At 38.8% G+C, this 19,548-nt stretch overlaps 1 protein-coding gene, 1 non-coding gene and 1 pseudogene across 9 annotated transcripts in view; all 3 read right to left on the bottom strand.

Moving 5' to 3' along the window:
* Positions 1-704, bottom strand: part of TIA1 (TIA1 cytotoxic granule associated RNA binding protein) — a 38,826-nt gene extending 38,122 nt beyond the window's left edge. For 2 of the 8 annotated variants that reach the window (XM_074208364.1, XM_074208317.1), the window contains exon 1: positions 395-704. In XM_074208364.1, the coding sequence (XP_074064465.1) occupies positions 395-420 (26 nt within the window). In that variant the 5' untranslated portion in view covers positions 421-704. The remainder of the gene's footprint in view (positions 1-394) is intronic. The other 6 variants (XM_074208307.1, XM_074208330.1, XM_074208336.1 and 3 more) reach the window with 4 other exon arrangements.
* Positions 705-937: 233 nt separating this feature from the next.
* On the bottom strand, positions 938-17,360 carry LOC141515414 (mitotic checkpoint protein BUB3-like; annotated as a pseudogene).
* Positions 992-1,062, bottom strand: TRNAG-CCC (transfer RNA glycine (anticodon CCC)). The gene has a single exon. It is a non-coding gene; the product is annotated as a tRNA-Gly (tRNA).
* Positions 17,361-19,548: the final 2,188 nt, after the last annotated feature.

Raw genomic sequence — 19,548 nt, 5'->3', positions numbered from 1 at the left:
TGGGGGGAGGGAGCTGAAAATGGAGGAAAAAAGAGCCGAGCGAGGCAAGGGTGGAGGTGGGGGGAGAAGGGTGGGGGTCGGGGCAGGGGCAGGGGGGTGGCGGTGGGGGTGGGGGGGAGAGGGACCAGAAACGGAACGTTTGCGCGGAGGAGAGGCGAGTCTAAACCGACACCCGGCCCGTCTTCGCCCGGGCTCCGGGGCGGCATGGCCCCGGCGCCCGCTCCTCGCCTCGCGGCCCGGCAGCCCCGACCTCATGGCGGAGGAGACGGAAATGGGAGCCGGCGGCGGGGCGCGGGCGCCGCGGGAAACAAAAGGCCGCTCCGGGCCGGGCCTCCGTCCCACCCCTGCGCCCGCCCGGCGCGGCCCCCGGGCCGCCGCGCTCCGCGCGACTTACAGGGTCTTGGGCATCTCGTCCTCCATGGCTGCGGCGGCGGCGGCTCCTCGGCCTCCTGCTCCCCGGCCCCCTACCACCTCCCTCGGCGGCCCGGCAGTCAGGGCTACCGGGGGCTTCTGTCGCTCTCGGCGAAGCGAGGTCCCGTCCGCCTCTCCTCCGTCCGGCAGCGGCGGCAACGCGAGCCCGCCCGCCCCTGTGCCCGAACAATGAAGTCCCGACACAAGATGGCGGCGAGCCGGGCGCCCAGGAGCAGCCGAGCGGCCCGGGCCACGCAAGCGCAGAGGGAGCCCACTCTCCCTGAGACCCCGTCTGCCCCGCGCCACGGCACCACCAACGCCGACTCGTTTGTTGCGCAGGCGCGCTTCCGCCCCACGTCCCGGGGGCGCCGCTCGTACTGCGCAGGTCCAAAGCCGACCTCCGAGCTGCCGCCAAATGCCGTGGCCGCTCAGAGCGCATGCGCACGGCTTTACTCTTCTCCCTTGACCCCGAATGAATAAAATCCATTAAAATCGCGCGGCCTCACAGATAAATAAGAGGACTTTTTCAAAAGAACTCCGTTCTATTGCGATTAGAAGGGAAAAAAAACGCAAAAGTGCATGCGCCGCCCGGGAATCGAACCCGGGTCGCAAGAATGGGAATCTTGCATGATACCACTACACCAGCGGCGCGCGTAGTGCAGGCCTCCTTTAAGAGCCAGAAGTAGGCTAACGGAGCGGACGGGGCTGGTTGGCTTTTTGCCCTTCCTTTCCGCCCTCCTTCCCTTTCCACTCCGAGGAGAGCACGCTTCTCCCGAGTTGGAATCGGAAATGCCCCCACCCCGCGAACCTAGCAACTTTTTCAGAACTTTATCAGCTCGGAAAAATTTTTTTTTTTATCGAAGGAAAAAAAAAAATGCTGCTTCGCTTACCGTCCTATTAAGATTTAGGCGACTTTTCTCCAAAAAAAAAAAATCTGAATTTCCTATGCGCGGAGCGAGCCCTTAAAAGGAGCCCCTCGCGCCCAAGGGCTCCGGGAGGGTCGATTCGGCTTCACCCTGTTCGGGTTTTTTAAGACCCTGGAAGAAATTCACCTGCACCGGAAGAATAAATACCTTTCTTGGTATTTTCCAAATTTTTTCTGCAACGGGTTGTTTACAATCACTCTTTGAGCATTGACCGAGCGCCGGACTAAGAGAAAGGAGGGGGGCAAACAAAGATGGGAAACCCCCCCCCAACCCCCGGCCTTTAAAGGAGGTTCCGCTATCCGGGGGCGACCAGGCATCACAAAAGCTAGATGCCAAGTCAAGCGAGCGGGTGCGGGGTCGGGCCGACCCTCCCCGACCCCGCCGTCACGGCCACGTGGTTCTCTGGGCGACTCTATGGGAATGTTTTGTCTTCGCCTTCCCCCGGATTGAGTGACCGGCTCAGGGCGCTCGGCCCTCGGGGATGACAGCCCGGGCGGGGGGCCTGGTGCACCCCGGGAGCGGGTCCCACCGGCGGGGCACCCGGGTGCCACAGAGATGCTGTCTGGGGAATTGGGGAGGGTTCGCCCTGGGCTGCAGTCCCAGATTAGGCAGCTCTGATTGAATCACTCAAAATGAAGTAAGTACCAACAAGGCCTTAAGAAACAGCCATTGTCAGAGAGGCGGATCATGGCTAAGCAGGAGGAAAGCTACCTCAGGCTCCAGGGATGAAGAGATGTTGAGCATCCGGATTTGAAAGCGTCAAATATTTTGGAGATCTCTTTTCTAGAGCTAAGGCCCAGCAACCAACCTGAGCCCTGAGTTTGGTATAACAATTATCCTTTTTCCCCTGTAATGATTTCACCCCCTGGCAAAGGGTATTGTTTGGACCAGCACCAGGTGTTCACTAAGGAGTTTCACTCGCCTCTTAATTTTCCAAGGGCGTCTATCACATGTTCACAATCCTTGCTCCTTGTCACTGACAGGTACTGCACTCCTGTTACAGGTACAGAACTCTTCTTGGTCCTATGCCACAAACACAGACCAAATCTTGAGACTATGACTGTTCCCACAGGACCCGAGAATACAGTATTATCCAACCCTGAAAGCTATCTCAAGATCTAAGAATGATTGCATTATGGGCCAACCCCTTTTATATATATATATGGGACCCTAGTCATAATAGTCCTTAAGCCCTTCTTACAAGGAGGGAAGGGTAGCTTCTGTCTGCTTTCTCACTCTGAAATTAAATTTAAAGTCTCTTTTATGTATTCTGCTCTGTTTCTGTTCCAGTCAGCCCCAGGTTAGAGGCCCAATCCAGTTCAGTTGAACAAAAGATTGGAACAAACATGGAGCAAAGGAAAGACTGAATTGTAGCAGAGAAGAGAGCTATATTGGAAGAGTTGGACTCAAGCTGAGAGCAGTCCCAAAATAAATCACCATAATATAATCTGTTTCGTTAACCCAACTTTTCCAGTAAACTGAATTTATCCTCAAACACAAAGAGAGCAAGAATTAATGAAGATACACATAAATGTAGGGTAAGCTAGAGAACCCAACTTCTCCCTAGTTGTCTGAGAAAAAAACTAATACCAATAATGTTCTCTGTATTTTACCCTCAATTCTAGTAGAGACAATTTTATTGGATTTAATCTATATCTAAGCTACTTATGTAGACAGAGATGAATGATCTTCCATGACCTTCCCAAAACTTCATAACATTTATAGGAATCTTTTCTTTTTTAGTTTTTTTTTTTTGCAAAGCAAATGGGGTTAAGTGGCTTGCCCAAAGCTACACAGCTAGGTAATTATTAAGTGTTTGAGACAGATTTGAACCCAGGTGCTCCTGACTTCAGGGCCAGTGCTTTATCCACTGCACCACCTAACTGCCCCCATTTATAGGAATCTTGAAAGGAAAAGATAATATTTAAAATATAGTTTTGAATTAACATTCCAAAACTGCTCAGTTCTTTTCTGGACCAATACAGATAATGTAGGACTATCCCCAGCCATCCTGATCCTGTCCACTGGACCCAAATGATTCTGGAGGACAGTGAGGCTGATGACTTTGCATGACCTTCCCTCACTTAAAAGTCAAATCACTTATAAGTCGTGTCATGGCACAACTTCCTGATGTCATGGTCCTCTTTGAAAGTGAAGAACAGGGGTGGCTAGGTGGCACAGTGGATAGAGCACCAGCCCTGGAGTCAGGAGTACCTGAGTTCAAATTTAACCTCAGACATTTAATTACCTGGCTGTGTGGCCTTGGGCAAGCCACTTAACTCCATTGCCTTGAAATAATAAATAAGAAAAAATTAAATTGAAGAACAACAGCAACCCTTAATAATTGAAAAGAATTCATGCATGTCTTAACCTTGAATTTTAAAAAAAACAGTCCTTAAGGTGGGTCATGGCAGGGAATCACTCAGGATTAGTGGGAAGGCCAAGATCTTATCCAGAAAATTAGTTTTGATTATTACCCTTAAACCATATCAAAGGATGACCTTAGATTTTCTTTCCATTTTCCTAAAGGGAAAAATCTGAAAAAAAAAATTATTTCTAAATATGTTCAGAAAATCTAAAAAAGATGAATATTTAAAATATGTCACAGAAGAGTTGAGAATTTTCCCTAATTAGGGTTTCAGAAGAATTCCTACTGAATTCAGAACTTTACATGTAAAATAAATTCTTTTAAGCTGGAGAGGAAGAAACCATATAAATCTTTGTTGTTTTAGTTATATCCAACTCTTCATGACCTCATTTAAGGTTTTCTTGGCAAAGATACTGCAGTGTTTGCTATTTCCTTCTGCAGCTAATTTTACAAAGGAAAAAACTGAGGCAAACAGGGTCAAGTGACTTTCCCAGGTCACACAGCTTGGAAGTGTTTGAGATGATATTTGAACTGAAGACTTTCTGGCACCTAGCCTGATACCCTATCCATTTTGCCACCTAGCTAAACATTAGGTTCCATTAGGACTCCCTAGGCTTGAAATGAGCTAATTATCACAATTGGGTGTAACACTTAAAGCAATACAGATCCATTCAGGCATTTTTGAGCAGGAAAGTAACTTGATCATATCAGTGATTTTGTACTGACCCTGATAACTCATCTAAACTTTCTCCACATATCTGCCTCTTCAGATCTCCAGCTGTCTGCAGGCTTAGTTTGAATACCATTTTCCACAGGAAATTTTTTCTAATCTCTTTAATGGTTAGTATCTTACTCCAATATATTAATACGCATAAATAACATAAAAGTATGTGGCTACAAATAGTATATTGTGTGGATGTGCATGTTTGCAGACTATATCTAAATACATTTTCATATATATATATATATGTAAATCTACCTATATATACCTGCATACAGATATATGAAAATACATGCCTGACCATATATGCATATATGTACATGTATCTCTATGCATATACATATGAATATACTTATACATACCCACATGTATACATATAGATGTATATGTGTATATATATATATTTTTTTTTTATATGCATTATATAAGCTACCTCTCATCCTAGAGTATATGCTTATCAAGGGAAGGGAGTGTTTCATTTTCTCTTTGTATCCTGGGCACCTAGTTCATATGATACAGTGATGCTTATCAAATGTTTGCTAATTAATTGATTAGGAAGATCAATTTGACTGTTGCTTGGGGAATAGATTGGAGAAAAGAGATACTTCAAGCAAGGAGACCACTTAGAAGGCTACCACAGTAGTCCAAGTGGTGGTATTGTGAATTGAGAAAAGGGCAAAAATGAGATGTTGTTACAAAGTTACAAACAATAATACTTAAAAACTGATTAAAAGGGGCACCTAGGTGGTACAGTGGATAGAGCTCCAGCCCTGGAGTCAGGAGTGCCTGAGTTCAAATCAGATCTCAGACACCTAATAATTACCTACCTGTGTGGCCTTGGGCAAGCCACTTAACCCCATTGCCCTGTAAAAACCTAAAAAAAAAAAAACTGATTAGAAATGGGAAATGAAGGAGAAGAAAGATTGGAGAAAGTTGTAAACTTGGGTAACTGAAAATATAACAGAATCCTACAGTAACAGGGTAGGATGGATTTGGGGCGAAAAGAGAATTTGTTCAAAAAGCACCTGTCCAAGAACTGACTTTCTTTTTTGAAAGATTTTATTTATTTTGAATTTTATAATTTTCCCCAAAATCTTGCTTCCCTTCCCCCCCACAGAAAGCAATCTGTTAGTCTTTACATTGTTTCCATGCTATTTATATTGATCTAAATTGAATGTGTTGAGAGAGAAATCATATCCCTGATAAGAAAAAAAATAAATTATAAGAGATATCAAGATTACATACTAAGATAATGGGGGTTTTTTAATTAAAGGTAATAGTCTTTGGTCTTTGTTCAAACTCCACAATTCTTTCTCTGGATACAGATGGTATTCTCCATCAAAGATACCCCATAATTGTATCTGATTGTTGCACTGATAGAAAGAGCAAGTCCATTAAGATTGATCATCACCCCAACATTGCTATTAGAGTGTACAATGTTCTTCTGGTTCTACTCAGTTTGCTCAGCATCAGTTCATGCAAATCCTTCTAGGCTTCCCTGAATTCCCATCCCTCCTGGTTTCAAATAGCACAATAGTGTTCCATGCATATACCACAGTTTGTTAAGCCATTCACTTAATTTCCTATTCTTTGCCACCACAAACAGGGCTGCTATGCATATTTTTGTAAAAGTGATGTTTTTACCCTTTTTCATAATGTCTCTTCAGGATACAAATCCAGTAGTGGTGTTGCTGGATCAAACTGTATGCACATTTTTGTTGCCCTTTGGGCTTAATTCCAGATTGCTCTCCAGAAAGGTTGGATGAAGAACTGTAACTTTTTTTTTTTAATTTTGCAAGGCAATGGGGTTAAGTTGCTTGTCCAAGGCCACACAGGTAGGTAATTATTGTCTGAGGTGACAATTGAACTCAGGTCCTCCTGACTTCAGGGCCAGTGCTCTATCCACTGCCACCTAGCCACCCCAGAACTGTGACTTTCAAAGCTCTTCAGGCAATAGCAAAAATCTAGAAGTGTTCTGGATAATCATTATGCTTCTTACATAATATGATAGCATAAAATAAAAACATAAGATGATGAATGGATTATTTTTAACAAATATAGATGGCATCGCACTCCTTGGAATATATGTGGGAATGAACTCCTATCCCCAAAGCTCCTCTGACAACATAAGGGTCAACAGTAAATGAAAGGAATTCTGGGATATCCCTTAGTCCTTCCCCTATGTTGAGAGGAAAGTTAATGGGGAGCTTTATCAGATAAAAATTAGTTTTTGTTTATACTCTTACTTCAACTCTTAAAGGTTTGTGGTAAGTAACTCCCTGAAGGCATCAGGAAAGGTCTGCTGCCACTTAGGTTTCCTGGTAGTAATAATCCCTAGGCAGCCATAAGCACATGTCTTATCTGAGCAAACCTGAGATGGGATCTCAAGGTTCTAGTTGCCTCTTTGCTTTATGTTTCTTTGCCTGATCCTGAGCAACAGAATAGTAATCCCAAAATGAAAATGTTCCAAACTTGGGAGAAACCTAAGTTTGAGAGGTAGGGAGATACTAGGTCCTTAGTGCTGTCTTCTTTGAAGGAGCTGCCATTTTTATACTCATTTACAATAGTTTGGGGAGATGACCAAGGCCTGGGTTGCCAAAAGACGACCTGGAGGTAATTATTTGACCTTTCTCTGACAGTCCTTTCGGATTGTTTTAGATCATTATATTGCTGAGAATAGCTAGATCGTTCACAGTTGCTCCTTATACAATGTTGCTCTTATTGTGTACAATGTTCTCCTAATATTTCTGTCTTCATTCTGTATCATTTCATGTAAATCTAGGTCTTTCTGAAATCACCCTGCTTGTCATTTCTTATAGCACAATAGTATTTCATGATAATCATATACTATGGCTTGTTTAGCCATTTCCCAATTGATAGGTATCCCCTCAACTACCAATTCTTTGTCACCACAAAAAGAGCTGCTATGACTTAAAACAATTCTAAGTACTACCTCATGCCTATCAAATCGGCTAATATGACAGAAAAGTAAAATGATAAATGTTGGAGAGGATGTGAGCAAATAGGAACAGTAATGTACTGTTGGTGGACTTCTGAACTGATCCAACTATACTAGAGAACAATTTGGAACTATGCCCAAAGGGTTATAAAATTGTGCATATCCTTTGATCCAGCAATAATACTACTAGGTCTGTATACCAAAGAAACCATAAAAAAAGGGGAAAGGACCAACACATATACAAACATATTTATAGCAGTTCTTTTTATGGTGGCAAAAAACTGGAAATTGAGGGGATGCAAATCATTTGGAGAACAGCTGAACAAGTTGCGAGAAATAAATATATTGTTCTGTAAAAAGTCATGAGCAGACAGATTTAAGAAAAACCAGAAAGACTTGCATGAACTGATGTTAAGTAAAGTGAGCAGAACCAGAACAATGTACAAATGAACAAAAACTTTATGAAACAATCAAATATGATACACTTAACTCTTCTCAGTAATAGAGATCATAATAGTTCTATAAGACTTATCCAGAGAAAAAACTATGGAGTCTGAATATATATCAAACCATATTTACACTTTTTAATTTTTCTTACTACTTATTTATTGTGGTATTCCCTTTGGGTCTGATTTTTTTTCCACATGACTAATACAGAGATATTTCTGACATGATTATGCATGCACAGCTTATATCAGATTGATTGGGGAGGGAAGGAGGAAAAGGAGAGAGAAAAATTTGGAACTCACAATCTTTCAAAAATGAATGTTGATAACTATCTTTACATGTAATTGGAAAAAATACAAAAAAAGAGCTGCTATAAATGTTTTTATATGAATAAGTCCTTTTCTCTTTTTTTGACTGTCTTTGGTATATAAACATATTGCTGGATCAAAGAGTATAAACAGTTTTATAGCCTTTGGACAGAGTTCTAAATTGCTCCCCAGAATGGTTTAGTTCAGTTCACAACTCCACCAATGGTTGTCCTCCTTTTCCCATGTCCACTCCAAAACTGTCATTTTTCTTTGCTGTCATAATAGCCAATCTAATGGGTGTGAAGTGGTACCTCTAAGTTGCTTTAATTTCCATTTCTCTACTCAATAATGATTTATAGTATTTTTCATATGTTTACAGTTTTCTTTTTTGTTTGAAAACTGCCCATTCAACTTCTTAACCATTTACTTATTGGGGAATGACTTGATTTCTTATACATTTGTCTGAGTTCTTTACACATTTGAGAAATGAGACTTTTTTTTTAGGTTTGGTTTTTTTTTTTTGCAAGGCAAATGGGGTTAAGTAGCTTGCCCAAGGCCACATAGCTAGGTAATCATTAAGTGTCTGAGGTCAGATTTGAACTCCAGGGCTGGTGCTCTATCTACTATGCAACCTAGCTGCTCCAAGAGAAATGAGACTTTTATCAAAGATAATTGCTGTAAAAATTCTCCCCCCCCACCACAGATTTCTGTTTAGCCTCTCTTTTTGGTCGCATTGGTTTTGTTCATGCAAAAATTTTTAAATTTTATTTCCAAGCCATTTCCTAAAACTATATGTTACAAATCAGGTGCTCATCTGAATCAGTGGAAAAAGTTTCTACACCAAAAGTTCCCTAAGCTAACAAAATAACAAGTTTGAATGAAAAAGGCAAGTACTTAGTCTGGGATATAAGATCAAACCTATCTCTTTGCTCAAAGAGCTTATATTGCTAGCAAGGGTATTGATATCTGACAGATAAATAGCACTTTAAAGTAGTGTTTATGGTTGGAATCAAGATACAGTATGTCTAGCTGTAGCTGATCAGATCCATATGAGCTTGGAAGGCATAAATAGTTCCCATGATCCTTTGGATTGTAAATGTCTCTAAATCTGCTCACAGAGCAAAGTGCCTTCTTTGATGTGGGCATATCATACTCTGTGGTGTTTTGCCTGTGCCTCCCATTCCTATCACCAAATCAATTCCAAAGTTCTTTAGAGAGACCTTAAAAGTGTCCTTGTATCATTTCTTCCGATCACTGTGTGAGACTTGCCTTGTCAAAGTCTTAGGCAACAGACTTTTGGCATTTGAACATATGGGGTGGAGTGGGGGAGATGTAGTATTATAGTGGTAATATAGTGGTATTATAAGTAGTGTTGGTAACAGACATCTTTTAGAAAGTTTTAAGTTAGTTAAACAGGAGAAGTAAGAACATGAAGCCAGGCCTGACCTGGCCCTTGTGGTCAAATGTGACTTAGTTTCTTCCTTCTGCAGCCTTGGGCAAGTCACTCCAAACCTTTTTGACTCCAGTCTTTCTGGGTTTTGTTTCTGCATCTGTCACTTGTTAAATGAAGATATCCTCCTCAGGATATTTGATGTCATCCATTTCATACATATATGATGATGCTATTTTAACTGTAGGCCCATCATTACTGAAAGCAAGAGATGCTCTGCTAATGGGATATTGATGCAATTGGCATAATCATTTCCTATTCCCACAAATATTCAAATCCATGACATCCTCCTGTAATAAATGTGTTGTGAATGTTGTGAAAGGAAATGCCATTGACAAGAAAGATCTGCTTAATAGTATTTTCTTTTAGTCTGTGACATTTGATAGTTCTTCTTCTGAATCTCAGGACTTGGGTCCAAAATTACTATCTCACTTGGCCTTCAAAAGAGTTTAACACATAACCATGCTTGTTTGGAAATACTAATATGCAAAAGTCTGATATTTCGGACTATACTCTCTTCTCTGCTTCACATAGTACATATCCCTCAGGTCCCTTACTATCAATTTCTAATCAGCTATACCCACAATTAATCTATCCCCAGGCAGAGAGCTTGTAAACCTCTTCCAGCTTAGAAAGTTGCATTACAAGAAGTCCTGGAATCCCATAATTTATTTTGTTTGATCCCAATTTCCACTAACCATAACTTTTATTTCTGGACAATATTCAACAAATCTAATACATGCATCATAGATTCCAACAAAATTTTCATGATCAGTGTACTCTTTGTGGTAGAGTTTAAATGCTTGGCAATTTAATTGGGAAAAGAACTTTAGTGTCTGGTATCTTACTAGGTCATCTTCAAAATCTTCTTAAGACAATTCAAATAGAAGTGATTCAGTTTCCTGATATGGAGCTGGTAGATTGGCCAGATTTCTTAGTACTCAGTCTAATACTTTTTCTTTTCCACACTTTCTTTTGGAGCTTCCTAAACACTGACTTAGCTTTGACAATGCATGTATCAACTTCATCATCTACCCTTGGACAATACTGCCAAGGAAAGTAAACTTATCCACAGGATTCAAAGTTTCTCCATTTGCTGTAATAATGATTCCACATTTGAGTGGTGTGATACTAGTTGGTGGAGAATCTGTGCTTTCTTGGTGTTACTTGTTAGGCCATACTTGGTACAAACAGCAGAGAATCAACCCACACTTGATGTATCTTTGCTTCAGAGACTGCATTGAGTTCACAATCATCTGCCAAAAAAAAAAAATCATGCACTAACTTTTCCTCTACTTTAGTCTTGTCTTATAATCTTTTAAAGTTAAATAAGTTACTATCATTGAGATAGCTGACCTTGATGCCCTTTTCTTCCTTTTTGAAGGAAGAAAACATTGCTGAAATAATTATGCTAAAAAGCATGGGAGAAAGCATACAATCTTGTTCAATTTCACTAGAGTTTGGGAAAGCTTGAGAGCACTATCCATTATCCAGAACCCATACAAGCATACCATCATAAAACTGACATACATTATTGAAGAATTTCTACAGATGACCAGATTTTGTCAGATTTTTCCACAAACCCCCAGGACTGACAGTATGTATTAAAGAGAAACATTGTTTACAGACTTCTGCTCTTTGTATTTTAAAATATACAACATGGGGGTGGCTAGGTGGTGCAGTGAATAGAGCACTGGCCCTGGAGTCAGGAGTACCGGAGTTCAAATCTGGCCTCAGACACTTAATAATTACCAAACTGTGTGGCCTTGGGCAAGCCACTTAACCCCACTGCCTTGCAAAAACCTTAATATATATATATATATATATATATATATATATATATATATATATACACACACACACACATACATATTATATAATATATATATATATATATATATATATATACACAATATGGTTTACCTATGTAGTTTTTACAGTAATCCCATAAGTAAAACATCATGGATGCTAATATTCCTGCTCTACATATTAGAAAAGTGAGTTCCCTTAAGAGGAAATACAATGAATGCTATTTTTTTTAACTAAAAAATTATAGTCACCCATATGACTATAAGCAAACAAAACAGAAAACTTACCAAAAATAAAACAAGGAAATTAATCCAACCCTGAGGAGTCCCAAACTATTCTGATGATTTATATTCAACCTTTCTGGACAGAAGTATTGAATTTAAAAAAAAAGCTGAACTCTTCTGGTTTCTTAGACAGGTCAATGACCTTCCTATCCCTCACTGATTCTTTTGGTGGAACAGTATTGACTATGGAGAGTCTAAGTTCAGGAAAATTGGGAAACACCAGGGCAATGAGAATTAGTTAGAAAAGATAAGAATGCAGGGGAAAGCTAGCCAGCTGTAATGAGGATCTCCTAACATCATGGGTTTGATCTGAGTAGACAAAGCCTCTCTGATCTTAGTGCAGTCTTTAGAAATTGATTTTTTTATTTGGAAACCAAATATGTTGTGTATTTGGATCTTGCCCAATGGGTGCTACCCAATGGTTCAACATTAACTATGTGGATATTAAATTACAAAAGGACAAATAAGGGGAGCTCTGCTGGCCTGGTACAAGCAAAGGTCACTGTATGTGTGAAACCAAGGGAGAACCTTTGTTCAACCAGTCTTTACAAAAATAAAAATGTCCTGTTTCCTCCAGACAACACAAGCTCCTTATCAAGGGAACTATGGATTTATGGATTTTTCCAGTTAGATCACCTCTGCAACCCCATCCTAATGGTCAAACCAGGCTCCTTCTTGAACAAGTTCTATTTCCAATGACCTCAATTCTACACAGAAGCAGATTTAATGTTTGAATACTATATAGAGCATTTATTCTTAACATAGAGAGACAATAAAAGCCATGAACAATATATAATAAAATATGGAATGAGTAGCTTCCTATCCACAACTTCTCTCATATTCATCTCCCTTAATATTCTCCAGAAATCCCCCAGAAATTTAGTGTATTTCCTTTCTCTGTTAGAAGAAAAGGGCATATCTACTTTATACAATACTCACACTTCTATCAGGACTAATATTTAGTCACAAAATTTCTAGAAGTCTAGAATCTTGGCTGAGCTTGTTCCAAGAAACTCAGGGACCCAGTGGGAACTGGAATTCTTGAGTGTTGATTGGTTGCTGGCAGAGACCTCTGACTACTATTGGCTTTGGCTAGACATTCATCTTAGAAATGGATGGGTGAACCTAACAACCAGTCCTTACAAGGAGCAGTGCTATTGCTTCAAATTAACTTCTCTACAAGAATAAGTTTAGCACAAAGATAATATTCTTCTCATTTCACATTTCCATTCTATAATCCAAATCAATTCTCCATCCAGAGCCATGAAGCTCCACACAGCATAATCAGAGGAGAAACAGAGGCTATTTTGAATTTGCTTGCTTAATAGTGGTAAATCTTTTGGAGAGGGGCAAGGCAATAGGGTTAAGTGACTTCCCCAAGGTCACACAGCTAGGTAATTGTTAGATATCTGAGGTCACATTTGAACTCAGATCCTCCAGACTCCAGGGCTGGTGCTCCATCTATTGTACCACCTAGCTGCCCCCCCCCCCCATGGTGGTAAATCTTAATCCTTTTGCAAGAGAATTAAATTTTAGAAACTATTAAAAGTTATTTGGAATACAGTAGAAAATCAAGATATATGTTCTTGGTCAAAAACTATTACTTGTAACTAAGTGATAGCATCCAGAGATTTAGCATTAGAAAGGACCCTAGACATCATTTATCTCAAATATCCTATTTTACAAATAAATTGAGGCCAGAATTGGGTCTGTGAATCAAATAGTGTTGGTAGCAAAACAGAAATTTATTCTCAAATCTGGGACAACAAATCCAGTTCTTTGTGCTTGTAGGTTTGGTTTCATTTTATTCTATTTTTATTATGATTCTCAAAGCAACTTTGAAAGTAATTTCAAAAAAAAGGAACTCCAAAAACATTCTGAGCTCTGACAACATCATAGGAGTTAAAACTTCAAAGGGGGCTACTTTGATGGTACAGGAGAATTAAAATGTCAAATAACAGTCACATAAGAACGGCTTACAGTTAATAGAACTTTTTTTTTTACTATTCACAAGGGGAGAAGAAGAACCAAATACAACTTCTATTTCCCTCAGCGGCAGCAGCCCACAGTGGGATGACTTCTGGTCCTTTGGAATTCTGCAACAACTTTAGTACTCTGATGAAATGCCCAGAATGCCTCAGGGCTCAAAATTATATAGATGTTTGGACAAAGGACCAGCAAGGCAGGAGACTTTGTCATTCATAGGGGAAGAGAACAACATAGGATCAATGAAATGAGCATATTTTTTAAATCATCTACAAAGGATTGAGGAATGAGGAGCAGGGACATAGGAACTTAATTTTAATTGTCATTCAGCAAAAGGCTTGGGAGTGGGGCGGGGGTTGGAGAAAGTAATGCCAAGTCTCTAGCTTATGTCTTAGTATGGATACCTTCTTGTTCATGGAGAGATAATATTTAATTAAATATATACATTTTAGAATGCTTATTAAAAAAATAAGCCTCATCATGTTATACTTCTTACAAGGTAAATATCTCTGTCTTGGTAGTGTGATTTCTAAAATGGTAAGAACCTTAAAAACAGAGGGTTAAAATAACATAACAGAAAAACACAGATTTGACATGAAGTTTTATTCTCTGGGATTTACCAAACAGATCTATGTAGACCATCCCATGATGGTCATATGGAATTGGAAAGCAGAGTAGATTCTTATACCATTTGGGAAATGAGGAAAAAATCATTAAACCTACTTAGTGACTTGTACATAGAAATTTGTACAATATCTCTAACCTAAACTGATCAAAAAGATTATCATCTTTGTGTCTCTTCCTGAATTCTTCTCATGTCTTCCTGGAAGGATGTTCTCTTTAGATCCTGAGCATTGTTCTCCTAGATTTACGATTAACACTGAGAGTTTAATTTCTAACTAGCTAGACCAGGTAATTTGATATGAAGCCTAGTATTCTCTAAAAGGAATTAATCTTCTATCCTAATATAGTTATGAGAAATTATCATTATCACTTTCACATTGTCTGGTATCTGTTGTGGGGCAGTAGACAGCAGTGGATAGAGAGAGTGCTAGGTCTGGAGTCAGGAAACTGAATTAAAATATGCCTTGAAATATTTACTAGTTATGTAACCGTAGGCAAGTCACTTAACTTCTGTTTGTTCCAACATCTTTAATCAAAAAATGAACATACTATATAAATACCAGTTCTCTTCCTTTCCCATAAATGACAGATATCTTTCTGGCATTTGCCATTTTTATAGCACAGTGGTATTCCATTACATTCATATTCCATAGCATATTTAGCTATTCCTCAATCAATGAGCATTCAGCTAGTTTATATTATATACAGATATATCTATCTATATTTGCTATTTCAATAGTACTACTAGAAATATATGTATGTATATATTCTATCTTTCAGACTTTGAACTCCTTTGCAGGATAGTATATTTCTGAGACAACGAATATATATTTCTGGGTCAAAGATCATGGTTTGGTGACTTTTCTTCAATAATCTCAAATTGCTTCTTTTTTTTGTTTGTTTTTTGGTAAAGTCAAGGGGTTAAGTGAATTGCCCAAGATCGCACAGGCTAAGTAAGTATTTTGTCTTTGAGGTTGGATTTGAAGTCAAGTTCTCCTGACTCTAGAGTCCATGTTCTATCCACTGTGCCTCCTAGCTGCCCCTTCAAATTGCTTTCTAAAATGGTCTCATTAATCCATAGTTCCATCCACATCATATTTATGTGTCTGTCTTCCCATAGTTCCCCTATACAGAGATGAGTTTCACCTTTTGCAAACTTGATAAGTATGAAGCAAAATCTCAGACTTGTTTTAATTTTAATTTCTTTTATTTTTAGTAGTTTGGAGCATTTTTATACAGTTGTTAGTAGTTAACATTTCTTTTGAACATTTCACATAACTATTGATCAATGGCTCTAAAATTTTTTTATGAATTTATTTTTAACATAGATTTCTCAAAAATTCTGGGTTCCAAATTCTCTCCCTTCCTCTCTTGTCTCTCCATCTTGAGAAGGCAAGCAATATATATTTATATATATGTATACATATATATTTAATGCAAAGCTTATTTCCAGATTAGTCAGGTTGCAAAAATAACAATAAGCAAGTAACATAAAAAAAAGTATAGCTCAATCTGCACTCAGAATTCATTAATGCTCTCTCGAGAGGTGGAGATGATTTCTCATCATGGGTCCTTTGGAATTGTCTTGAATCATTGTATTGATCAGAATAGCTAAGACATTTTTTTAATTATATTTTTCCAATTATATTGCAAAGAAATGGAGCTCCACATTTTTGTACCAACCTCCCTTCCCTCCCCTTTCCCTAAGGCTGTGAGCAATCTGATAAAAGTTTTACATGTATAATCATGTTTAACATATTTCCATATTAGTCATTTGGTGAAAGAAGAATTAGAATAAAGGGGAAGGAGGGACCATGAGAACAAAAGAAAAAATGCAACAGAAGTGTTTTTTGTTTTTTGTTTTTGCAAGGCAATGGGGTTAAGTTATTTGCCCAAGATCACACAGCTAGGTAATTATTAAATGTTTGAGGTCAAATTTGAACTCAGGTCACCAGGGCCGGGCCTCTATCCACAGTGCCACCTAGCCACCAGTAAAAGAAATTTTAAAAGTGAACAGGAGTAGCTAAGTCTTTCACAGTTGATCATCATAATGATGTATAATTATATTTTGAACTCTGTATAAAAATTTTACTATGTATAATTTTCTCCTGATTCTACTCACTTCACTTTCAATCAACTCTTCTATAGTCTTTCTGACAACATTCTTTAAATAGCACAGTAGTATTCCATCACAATCATATGCCATAACTTATTCTGTTATTTTTTTTAGGTTTTTTTGCAAGGCGATGGTTAAGTGGCTTGCCCAAGGCCACACAGCTAGGTAATTATTAAGTGTCTGAGGTTGGATTTGAACTCAGGTACTCCTGACTCCAGGACTGGTTCTCTATCCACTGCAACATCTAGCCACTCCTATTCTGTTATTCTTAAATTGACGGGCATTTCCTCATTTTTCATTTCTATGCCAACACAAAAAAGTGGTTATAAATATTTTTGTATATTATATGTAAGACATACATACATATATGTGTATACATATATATAATAGATACACACATATATGTATATATATATAATATATATATTTTCTCTTCCCTTTTATTTGATCTCTTTGGAATTCAGATCTAGATGTGGTGTTACTGGGTGAAAAGGTATGCAGTTTTATAGCCCTTTGGAAATAGTTCTAAATTTTCCAGAATAGTTGGATCTGTTGATTAATAGTTCTTAATGTTGCATACATGCATTAGCTCCCTATATAGTTTAGATATCTGAATTTTTTCCCCAGGGGTCAAAGGTCCTAAACAAAAGAAAAGAAAGAAGACCCATTAACTCTTTGTCCTCCTCAAATCTACTAATCTGTTTTCTCTTCTTCAGCTATTCTTGATTTTAATTCAAAGAATATTTAAGAGATATTTAATGCAAATGCTTATTTTCATTTTCTATCTTAATTGATTTTTTCCAGAAGGCCTTGTTGAATAGGAAAGAGATTTTTTTCTTAACCAGTTCAACTATATACTGCCCTCTGTCCTTTAGTTTTTTTATCCATTGTTTTATTGTTATCCATTCCTTTCCCAAATACTGGATTGTTCTCACCATCTGCTTTCCCCATTGTTGTTCTTTTCTATTGAACATTGTAGAGAAAGTAATGCAACTTTGCTGACTGAGTCCACTATAAATCTATAGTATCTAATTTCAACAGAGCCCTCATTGCTGCCAGAAATCTTTTCACCTCCTCCTCTGTCTGATTATCTCAATCCTAACAGTTTCTGTATCTCACAGTCACCCCTCCCCCTTACCCTTCATTAGAGGACCTAGGCTCATATTTCACTGTAAAAATTGAGGCCCTCTGTGTTGATCTGATTCTCCTCCTGCATTTCACATTTCAAATCACCTCAACACCTTCCTTCCTTATCTCCTTTACAGAGGATGATGTGACTCATCCCCTTGCAAATGCCAGCCCTCTTGATCTCAGTCCCTCAAGATTCCTTTACCAATTTACCCCCTTTGATCATCCCCTCTTTCTTCCTGACCTCTTTCTAATCCTAGGACATTTGGTGCTGCTGGCAGGATCATTTTATGGTAACTTAACTTCCCTGTCCTCATTGACCCATGAAAGATAATCCAGTTTTCTTGATTTTCAATAGTTATTTTGACTGTAAAATATCTTTTAGAAAGCTTATTATTTGGAGTTTTTCAAAAGGGTGGGAATGGGCAGGTATAGTTCTCTGGGAAATGATTCTCAGTGTTTGGAGGATTTCAAAAGAGAACAATGTGGGGGTGGGGTAGCTGTATCCAAAACTTGGTGAAGCTCAAGGTTAAATTACTCCAAGGCAATCAGGGTTAAGTGACTGCTAATTAGAGTTAAGCATTTGAGCTTAAATTTGAACTCAGGTTCAATGGAACTACTATGTGGGTGGGAGAGCCTCAGGGCAAGTAGTATGAAGTAACAACCAATAAGGAGGCCCTGGGAACACTGTTTACTGGTCCTAAAGGTGACAGTATGCAAGAGGTTGGTAAACATTTTCAGGAGTCTTTTGTCAATATGTGGAATACAAACAAAGTAAGTGCTGATAGCTGTTTTGAGGGGTTCATGGAAGTGGGTGCTCAATGTCTGTTCAAATTGCTACTCTTTTTTGTTAGAATGCTCCCTCCTGGGGTGGCTAGGTGGCACAGTGAATAGAGCACCGACCTTGGAGTCAGGAGTACCTGGATTCAAATGTGACCTCAGACACTTAGTAATTACCTAGCCATGTGGCCTTGGGCAAGCCACTTAACCCCATTGCCTTGAAAAAAAATCTAAAAGAAAGAATGTTCCCTCCTCTACTATTGTTCTATGAGAAATCAGGAGTGGTTGACTTTATTTTTTTAGGTGTTTTTTTTTTGCAAAGAAATGGCTTTAAGTGGCTTGCCCAAGGCCACACGGCTAGGTAATTATTAAGTGGCTGAGGCTGGATTTGAACTCAGATACTCCTGACTCCAAGGCCAGCTCTCTATCCACTGTGCCACCTAGCTGCCCCTAGCAGTTGACTTTAAAGAAGCATAGAAATACTGAGGGAATTGAGTAGAACCAGGAGAAAACATTATAAACATTAACATTATGAAATCATCAGCTATGATGGTTGCTCCATCATAACTGTCAGCAGTGAAGAGATCAAGGACAATCCTGAGAGACCTGCTGTGGATAATGCCATCCACAACCAGAGGGGAAAAAACTATAGTAATTTGGATGTAAAGCAAAGCATATTATGTTCACTTTTTTAAAACTTCTTTTGTGTTTTTCCTTTCTTTCTCATGATTTTTTCCTTTTAATTCTAATTCCTCTTTCACAATATATCGAATATGGAAATATATTCAGCAAAATTGTACATGTACAGTATTTACCAGACTGTTCAACTCCAAGGGGAAAGGGTGGGGAGAAGGGAGGGTAGAAAAATGTGGAACTCACAAATTTGCAAATGGATGAATGTTGAAAAACTACTTTTGCATGTAATTGTACAAAATTTCAATCGAAAAAAAGTTCCCTCCTCATCTGAAGAATTAGGAGCTCTAACAAACAGACATTTTAACATTTTTGTGTTAATATATTTTGTTTTATATCATCTTCTTTTTCCATCGTAGCCTTTCCCAAACCCTGCTCCTAGGGAGTTAAACCTATAATGAAGATAAAAAGGAAAGAGAAAAAAATATTTCAGCAAAACTAACCAAAACATCAATTGATTGCAAAAGTATAAGCAACATCCACATCCATAGCTCCTTACTTCTTTTTTATTCTGTTTTTGTTCTTATTTTTTTAATTT

The sequence above is a fragment of the Macrotis lagotis genome, chromosome 1 (genome assembly GCF_037893015.1).
Source record: "Macrotis lagotis isolate mMagLag1 chromosome 1, bilby.v1.9.chrom.fasta, whole genome shotgun sequence".
Taxonomy (NCBI): domain Eukaryota; kingdom Metazoa; phylum Chordata; class Mammalia; order Peramelemorphia; family Peramelidae; genus Macrotis; species Macrotis lagotis.
This window is presented reverse-complemented; position numbering and strand designations above follow the sequence as displayed.